Source organism: Parastagonospora nodorum, assembly GCF_000146915.1.
Source record: "Parastagonospora nodorum SN15 chromosome Unknown scaffold_36, whole genome shotgun sequence".
NCBI lineage: Eukaryota > Fungi > Ascomycota > Dothideomycetes > Pleosporales > Phaeosphaeriaceae > Parastagonospora > Parastagonospora nodorum.
In genome coordinates, this window is record NW_001884584.1 from 48,250 (window position 1) to 56,701 (window position 8,452).

An 8,452-nucleotide genomic window follows, 5' to 3' on the forward strand; every position below is an offset into this window, starting at 1 on the left:
TTTTATGCCGTGTATCAATTGGCCATACCCTGGTGTTTGAGGGGCTGCACACAACAGGAAATTAGATCGCCTGTAAGATGCCTTAATCACTATCTCTGGGCTTCATTCTACAGTGGACGTTAAGTTAATTGTTTACCAAAGTCCTTGGGGACCTCTGGTCCCCAAATCGAGAGAGGTCCAACAACATCCCTGTTCGTCGGCGTATGCGTGTTCACTAAGTCACCATCCGCGTAGTGCTCAATCTTGAATCCGCTCGGATCAGCCCAGTAGTCAAAGATCTGACTGCCCAAAACGTGCCGACCGACGCCCCAAATGCTCTTCCATCCATGCTTCGCTAGCCAGTCGTGCCCAATGAGCTGCGAATCCATATCCGTAACCTCGAACGAAGTATGATGCAAGAAAGTCTTCTTGACGTCAGGCTCTGCTCGCTGCATGAAGAAGGTGTGGTGGTCAGAATATTCCTCGCCGAGATCGAGGTGCATGAATGTTAACACATCCATGTTCGAGAAGTCCCAATGATACAGAATGTCCGAAGGTACGAAATTGAAGTTGTCAGTGTACCATGCTAGTTCCTCGTCGAAGATTGGGCAGACGTAACCAAAATGCCCGACTTTATGGACTAGCGCAGGGCCCGGGTGGAATCGCTGGAACTTGCCTACGGTGTGTTAAGTGTTTATTCCGCTATCTTTCGGCGTCTGGTGCAACTGACCTTTCCTTGGCTTGTCGAAAGCGGTATTGTATGGTCCTAGCTCCTCAGTTTGGGCTGTTGCCTCTTTCAAATCCATCGCCCGCTCTTCTTGACCGTAGATGATGTGGAAATAGGTGCTGTCCGGTCGATTGAAAGTTATGATCTCGCCTCCGCCCGGCGCGTCGTCCAAAGTACCCATGCTTGCTCCGGGGAGCTTTGCAGCCTTCTCAAAATCTTCAAGTGTTCGAGCAACAAAGGCTGGGCCGCGAAAGCGTGCCTTTCCGTCATTGCTCTTGGTTGAGACGTACACATATGGATCCTTGCCATATCCGCGGTAATAGATCTGGTTCTTGGTTCTTTTCGTCTCGATGAGCCCGAAGTCTTTGGCAAACTTGCCGAATTTGTCAAGGTCTGGATGCTCGAAGTGGACATGAGCGAGATGGTCCAATTGAACCTTGGAAGGATTATTGGCGATTGGTGGAATGCGCATGTCAGGCATGATACGTTCGCGAATAGATCTTGGGAGTTTCGAGAGGATGTTGAAGAGCAATCCAAACAGTATAGACATCGTTGCCGTTTGTGCTCAAGCACTTAACCACATATAAATAATCATCTTGCTCCAAGTACAGCCGCACGAATTCCGATCTCAATGCTTGCCGAACATTTTGCACGAAGACGTACTCATCGGTGATCTCGGTCGAAAACCAGAGTGCGGGTTCAATTGATGTGTTTCGGAGGATTTTAATTCGACCGTGCGCCGCCACCGGAGGATCCACCCACTCGGATTATCTTCCCACTGACTTGTCTGCATAGGAGCTTGGTCTTTCTCTTAGAGCGGCTGCGAGCCGGATTTGAAGCCATGCTGCTCATCACGTATTAGCTTGCTCCCGCTCTCCTGCTAATTGGGGACAATTGCCTAGATGACAGCATGTGATAAGCACAAGAATGGCGCGTGCTAGAAGCGTCTCTATATGATTGGAAATTTTTGAAACGCATACAACCTTCCGACTCTACTTTTTTACCTCAATATCTACATATCGGATAATTTGCCGTTAGTCCAATCTTTATCGTGACGGCTTGAGAATCTGAGCTCCCCAGTATTCCTGTATGCGATCAGTGAGTTCCAAGAGAGGGCTAACCCCTAGTGAACTCGCTGCGGACACATGTTCATTCCTAATTTCGGCGCCAGCACAAACAGATCGTATCTTAGTCGCAATCCATCCGGGGGATGGCGCTGTTTCGACATCAAATCTTGCTTCATTTTCAGAAAATGCATTGTTGAACATAATATCCCTGGGTAAATCCGGCTACTTTACGGCAGGCTGAGCTAGACCAACAAGGTTGCAAGCTTTACTATTGAGGACACCATTCACACCGTTGCGACTTCTGAAACCTTTTGTAACAATCAATACAAGGTCTTCGTTGGTTTTGTGAATCTCTCGAACTGCTTGGAGACATAAGCCTTCCCGCGCTATGCTTCTTGCACCAGCCAGTGATCAACATGCCCCATCGAACTTGCGCCCAGCGTGCTTACGCTTGTTGATGTGCTGCTGTTGGTCTCCCTCCAATTGCCATCTTTTTGGACATGGCGGACTTCACTAGACGAGTTTTAAGAGTCATCCCACATGGCAGCCGAAGTGGCTGACTCGAAGTATGGTTCGTCGTAGTGGTTGTAGGGATCTTTCGCATGCTCTGAAACGCCGTAGTAGTGTTCTGGATGGACTAGTAGAAAATTACCTGGTTTTTCAAGAACGATACCGATTCCAACCCGAGTATACTTTTACACATCATGTATGCGTAATGCGACAGGTGACGTAGGCTTTTGCATGCTTACCGGATGTGAGGACCGCGTCCTGGGGTTTGTCCGCGGAGCAACTCCGTTGAGAAGAATCGGAACAACGCACGAGATCGTAACGCAGCCACAGTTTTCGGACCGTCTGTTGAACGGGTCGGCGCCCAGGCCCCGCAATTCACTTCGGCCGTGCTTGCAGGCGAGTAGATGAGTTCGCCCGGTGGCACCCGCTGCTCACGTTTAATTCACGATGGCCGCGTTGAATCGAATGAAGGTATCAAACGGCGCTTCCTAGGCGTCTCGTATGCCGAGAAAGGACATAAACGTTGCTCATTAAAATATCGCCCATATGTCCGAAGAAACTCAAGTAGCAATCGTAGGTGCAGGGCCTGCAGGGCTTACTCTCGGGCTGTGTCTGGCACGACAACAGATCAAGGTAAAATACTGAGTTCCCGTTGAGAGCTGGCGTCTAATTCGGAAGCTAGTCCGTCATTTTGGAGAAAGGAAGCGATATTACTAGCGATCCCCGTGGAGTATATCTTAGTGGAGACGCAGTGAGAATACTTCACAGTCTTGGGCTTGGTCCTGATCTGGAAACTATTGGTCATGGTAAGTTGCATGGCGAGAACCAAAAGTGCCAAACGCGTAATGCTGACAGCTGGGTCTTATTAGTGAATAAAAGTGTCAACTTCCACAGAACTACGATCAGTGGGAAGCCGTTCAAGACCCTGCATACCTGGTCAGACGCACTGAACCAGGTATTACCGAACGGCATCCTGCAAATCCAGCCTCGTTTGGGTGGGTGATCGGAAATTAACAGGGCACAGATCCAGTTCTGACTGTTGTAGAAACTTCTTTGAGGCATCAGATCGAAGCTTCTAGTTACTGCACCTTACGCTCAGGGTGTGAAGTGATTAATCGCGTAGCAGAAGAGCCACCAGTTATTACCTATCGCACCAAAGATGGCCACGAACACGATATTAAAGCCCAATGGTAAGCAGACCTCGATTCACGTAATGCATGGAAGATATAGACTGATTTTGCACGCCACCCTAAGGCTGATTGGTGCCGACGGAAAAACTGGCGTAGTTCGGAAACGATTCCTCGAGGCATCCGCTGGCATTAAACAAGAAGAGGGCGCCCATCGGTACTCAGGAACGTGGATCGCTGCGAACTTAAAACTCAAGTTGCCAACTCCTCAAACCCATCCAAGCTTTCCGCTGTGGAATTTTGGTTATACGCCGGAGAAGGTCTACGATCTATATTGGCCAGAGGGTTGGCACTTTTGTAGTCCACCTGGCAAGCCTACGGCCACGGGACGGTTTGGGCCATATGAAGAACGACTCTGGCGCCACGAGTTTCGACAAGACGACTGGAATGACAACATGGATGCTACAGAGCTTCTTTGGGAACATCTTGGTCCAATGATAACCAGGGAAAGAGATGAAAAAGGCATCAGCTTCTCTCAGCAGGTCCAATACCCTAAGGACTGCATTGAAATCATCCGGTGTCGGCCATACCACTTCGTCCACAAAGTGGTCAACAAATGGTTTTCAGGCAAAACAATTCTCATCGGTGACGCTGCCCACATTTTTCCTCCTTTTGCTGGCCAAGGCATAGCCAGTGGCATTCGGGACGCACATCAACTGTCGTGGCGGCTGGCATTATTGTTGAAGAATCCAAGCATGCCGCCGAAGGTCGCGAATGCCGCACTTGAAGCTTGGGAGGCGGAAAGAATAAAGAGCGTGAACGACGCCGCGTTTCTGTCCCTGTTGAATGGGCAATTATGTAACGATCAGCCAACTTTCTGGATGTTGGCTTTACTTCGAATAATCGACTTTCTGAGCTTGATTCCGTATTTGGGCCTTCGTCTGGATATCCAGGTAGTCAAAGAGTGTGAGGGTTTTACCAACGTCGACCACGGCTTCCTCATCAAAGGACACCGTGGTGGGTGTCGACTAGCTCAGATTGTGGTGCAGTCGCACCGACAAGGTCTCATGCTCTCCGATCAAATGCTTCAATCAAATCAAAACGGATTGCGACTCCTGGTTATCAGCAATGGGAATCACCACAAGCATTATATGGAAGCCAAGACGGCCGTCAATGAAGCATCGCTTAGTCCTGCCGTCATCTCCGCGGAGTCGATATTGATATTTAGCCCCGCACCTGTGGATACGTCACAAGAGGACTTGAAGAGTCTTGAATCTTACATGGAATTGTTCTGGCCAGCGGATGATTGGATTAGTGTGGCAGGAGACAAACTAGGTTATGATCGTTCATCTTTCATCGATCGCCTGGGGACGAACACCAGGTTTGCGGTGATTAGGCCTGATTTCTTCGTATATGCCTGCGCAAAAGACATTGGGGAGCTGAAGAAGTGCTTGCACACATTGCGGACGCGACTCTCTTGAGAAGGAGAAGATATGTCAACCTGATTGTGAGGATCGCATGCCTTCGAGTTGTCGTATGGTCTGTATAGAGCCGATAATATAAATGACATGCTTGAAAGGATTTTTGGAGGGATAAGAGCTTTTCCTTGACGCGAAAGCAAGTGCTTGAGCAGGAACTCATTCAGTGCCGGGATATTACGTCGAATGGTGAGGCACAGATCAGCCTGACACAAACCTAGTGGTGTAGTCGCCCCGACCACCTCCTCTTGTTGAACGTAGGGCAAATACGCCGTGTATACTGAGAAACCCAAGGCGTCACCGCGCATTGGTGGTGTAATCGTATGTGCTGTTGTCTGGTTGAAGGTTAAAATGTGGGCAGCGACCCGCAAGGAAACTGTGTCGCATCGTACCAGGGTCAGGAGAATGCCGCCTGCCGACCGTGTATTGTACTCTTTCATCATTTGTCAATTCCGATATCATGAAATGCTCATCGCATCTCCTGTGGTTACAATAAGCATGCATCGATACCTGGAACATCAAAACTCAGTTTATGGTTCTGATTGTAGAGCACTCGGGGTACATCACTACGCCACATTCTGCCATATCGCCCTTGTTTATCTGCGCCTCGCCGACTATTCAATCACGATGGTATTTCTATGACAAGTTTCACTCACCCGCTAGTAATATAACTTCGGAGAGTAGACATGACCCTCAACCCCATCGCGTCGCTATCTGCAATACGTACCACTGTAACCATACCACAATTCGAGATATGAAATTCACACTCCAGAACGTTGTCAGCAATGTGTACCACTCGGAAACTGCTCATTTCTTCTAGGCTTACCTACTCCAACTTGATTGTATTCCTGAGAGTCCCAGCCAGTGGCATGGAAACTTCTACAACATCCCCTTGTTGCAGGAAAACCTTCGGTTTGCGGAAAGCGCCTACACCTTCACATGTACCTGTCATGACTGCCGTACCTGCTGGTATAGTGGTGCCTTGGCTCATGTGGCTGAGTATTCTCTCTGGTGAAAAGATCATGTCATTATGGAGGTCTGCTTTTTGCCGCACTTCCCCATTCACTTTCAACGTGAGCCCGTTTCTCTTCACAGACTCAAACAGCTTCGGGCTGATAAGGACTGGATCAATAGGCGCAAAATGGTCAAATGCTTTGGCGAAGAAGAACTGACCACTCATGTTACCTGGAAGCTGGAACATACGGCACGTGAGGTCGTTCCCAATTGTGTAGCCGAGGATATAGTCCTTGGCTTGACTCTCGGTAACATCTTTACACTCTTCAGAAGTAACGAAGACGAGCTCGCCCTGAACCATGCATTCTCGTGTCAGCATAATCACATATAGTGAGGATACACTTTACACGGCATCGTACCTCATAATCAGGAAGACTCCGAGCGCAGAAGTCGTTGATCGGTATCTCCTCGTTCGGATGCGCAAGAGATGCAGCAGGCTTCGTCCAAAGCGGTGGGTTGGACGGTATGGTGAGCTTGACGTCGACAAGAGTTAGAAGGGTATTGCAAGTAGGGGGTTCTCAATGAGTTCCATGAATGACGAACCGATGCTTCCTTGGCGTGACTGCGAAAGTTCAAGCCAATACAGTATATTGGAACTCCATCATGTGGTAGGGGTGCCAGCAGCTATAGATAAGATTAGCACGAGGAATCTATGCAGGTGTCGCAGTGCGGTACTTTTTGGATAGTGACTTTCTTTGCGTCAGTCTTCGTTTGTAGATTCTCGTAGGATCGAAATGCTTCGAGGTGGGTTCCTGGGATAGGCGTTTCGTTGCCAACAGGCCCAAGATCAGCGAAGTATGAGTTTCCATCCTCGCAAGTAAAGCGCACTAGGCGGGAGAATGAGGCCATGATATCTTGAAACGTTTCAAATCCAAAAGCGATTGATGGAGGTGGGTGAGGCTAAACCAGCGCCTTTAATCACAAACGCTCTTTGCAGCAATAATTACTCCGAAGTCCAGGGAGAAATGAGCCTTGTAGAACGACGAAGATCATCGGGAGGCATGCAAGTCCGTTGTGTAGATAACTAACCAATTATCGTTAGCGTCAGTCATCGGAAGAACTTCCCTTCCACCGGAGGAACTCCGCACGGCTGATCTTCTGATGCAGCATCAAATTACCGCAAGAACGGCCACGTTCCTCGCAAGGGCCACCTGCGTTCGACCTCGTTCTGCTTCATTCCTCCGCGCACGCATAGCAATATATGCGCCGACACTAACGTGCAACGTTCAAGATGGCTGCCAATTCGGAGCCAGCGATTCCTCGACAGTCTACCAAGCCAACCTCAGCAGGTTTCACGAGCAATGACGGGGAGACGCAAGCTACGAATTTGAGAGTCTGTGATACTTGCATACGGTAACGTACTTCTCCTCTGCACTTTCCATGCACACTAATGAGTCGTTTAGCAAGAAAGTGAAGTGTCAGTCAAGTTGTGCCCTACTCCTACCTTGTCTGTTTGTCCGTTGACTTTGACCGGCCGGCAGGCAACCAAGCTCGTCCGAAGTGCTCGCACTGCTCTGAACGAGGAGTCACATGCGCTTACTCTTCAAAGCGCCGCAAGCCTGGTCCACCTCCAGGCTCGCATCACCGCTCCACCACATCAACGCCGCTAACAAACCCCGGTAGGTGCCTTCCTTGGTTCTCAGCCTGAAGAGCTTCATGGGTGGGCACTTGGTGTGCATGTAACAAACCTGTTACTGACATTGCTCGTTCCGGGTCAGGTCATCAGCGGAACCACGAAGAGGATCAGATCGTTACACAATTCCCTTCTCCGGCGCATTCGGCTTCTACGGCAGGCCATCTTGCGTCGCATCTTTTGCCAAATCAAGAATTACCAACCTACTCTAATTTGGACGCCAGTTCTACCGAGGAAGAAGACCTGTAAGAATCCTGCATTTCTACATCTGATCACAGCTAACACCGCTATTCCCGCCAGCGTCTTGACGTTCTTCGATATTCTCCAAGATGCCAACCCCATCTTCTCCCGAAGCCGCTTTCTTAACAACTATCGCCATTCACTCTGTGATAGTGGCCTTATATCTACGATCACCACGATTAGTGCGAGGCTCACTAAGTCTTTGTCGCTCCAAGAGAGCGTTGCCGTGGATGACCGGATTGATCTGCTGCTGAGCTCAACAGCAGTACAGGACAACCTGTTCTCTGATACCCCAGTACTTGATCAATTTCGCAAGTCATGTATACTCGCCGTTTATGAATTCCATCAGTTCCCGGGACATCAGTCCTGGATGCGGATCGGCGCTTTGACGCGCATGGCCCTTCGTGTTGGACTTGATCAGCTGCAGAATCCGCGCTCATTACAGCCTGAGTGGAGCGCCGTGAGCGAGGAAGACTTGGACGAATGGCGCGCGATCTGGTGGTGCATCTATCGCCTGGACTCTTACTCAAACCTTTCATCGGGAACACCATATCTCATTAGCGAACATCTCGTCACCACCGCCTTCATTCTGCACGATCCGCAACAGTCTCCGCCTCTCCAAGACAACGTACCGAGGATGTCATTATCCGATCAACCTAGTGATGTCTGGGAAGCTT

General features: G+C 49.5%; 5 protein-coding genes across 5 annotated transcripts in view; 2 read left to right on the forward strand and 3 right to left on the reverse strand.

The window, feature by feature from the left end:
• Window positions 1-119: 119 nt before the first annotated feature.
• Window positions 120-1,256, reverse strand: SNOG_15142 (hypothetical protein; the record flags this gene model as incomplete). The annotated part of the gene is made up of 2 exons (XM_001805253.1): window positions 120-655; window positions 710-1,256. The coding sequence occupies 2 exons, from the start codon at window positions 1,254-1,256 to the stop codon at window positions 120-122; spliced, it is 1,083 nt and encodes a 360-aa protein (XP_001805305.1).
• Window positions 1,257-2,297: 1,041 nt separating this feature from the next.
• On the reverse strand, window positions 2,298-2,476 carry SNOG_15143 (hypothetical protein; the record flags this gene model as incomplete). The annotated part of the gene is made up of 2 exons (XM_001805254.1): window positions 2,298-2,401; window positions 2,467-2,476. 2 exons carry the CDS (start codon window positions 2,474-2,476, stop codon window positions 2,298-2,300), a joined length of 114 nt encoding a protein of 37 aa, XP_001805306.1.
• Window positions 2,477-3,442: 966 nt separating this feature from the next.
• On the forward strand, window positions 3,443-4,891 carry SNOG_15144 (hypothetical protein; the record flags this gene model as incomplete). The annotated part of the gene is made up of 2 exons (XM_001805255.1): window positions 3,443-3,473; window positions 3,570-4,891. The coding sequence occupies 2 exons, from the start codon at window positions 3,443-3,445 to the stop codon at window positions 4,889-4,891; spliced, it is 1,353 nt and encodes a 450-aa protein (XP_001805307.1).
• Window positions 4,892-5,714: 823 nt separating this feature from the next.
• On the reverse strand, window positions 5,715-6,751 carry SNOG_15145 (hypothetical protein; the record flags this gene model as incomplete). Its single annotated transcript, XM_001805256.1, has 3 exons — window positions 5,715-6,194; window positions 6,262-6,375; window positions 6,578-6,751. 3 exons carry the CDS (start codon window positions 6,749-6,751, stop codon window positions 5,715-5,717), a joined length of 768 nt encoding a protein of 255 aa, XP_001805308.1.
• Window positions 6,752-7,133: 382 nt separating this feature from the next.
• Window positions 7,134-8,452, forward strand: part of SNOG_15146 (hypothetical protein) — a gene marked incomplete at both ends in the record, with an annotated part of 2,103 nt that continues 784 nt past the window's right edge. Inside the window, 5 exons of the mRNA XM_001805257.1 lie at window positions 7,134-7,255; window positions 7,306-7,319; window positions 7,526-7,573; window positions 7,760-7,780; window positions 7,814-8,403. Coding sequence (XP_001805309.1) covers window positions 7,134-7,255; window positions 7,306-7,319; window positions 7,526-7,573; window positions 7,760-7,780; window positions 7,814-8,403 — 795 coding nt within the window. The remainder of the gene's footprint in view (window positions 7,256-7,305; window positions 7,320-7,525; window positions 7,574-7,759; window positions 7,781-7,813; window positions 8,404-8,452) is intronic.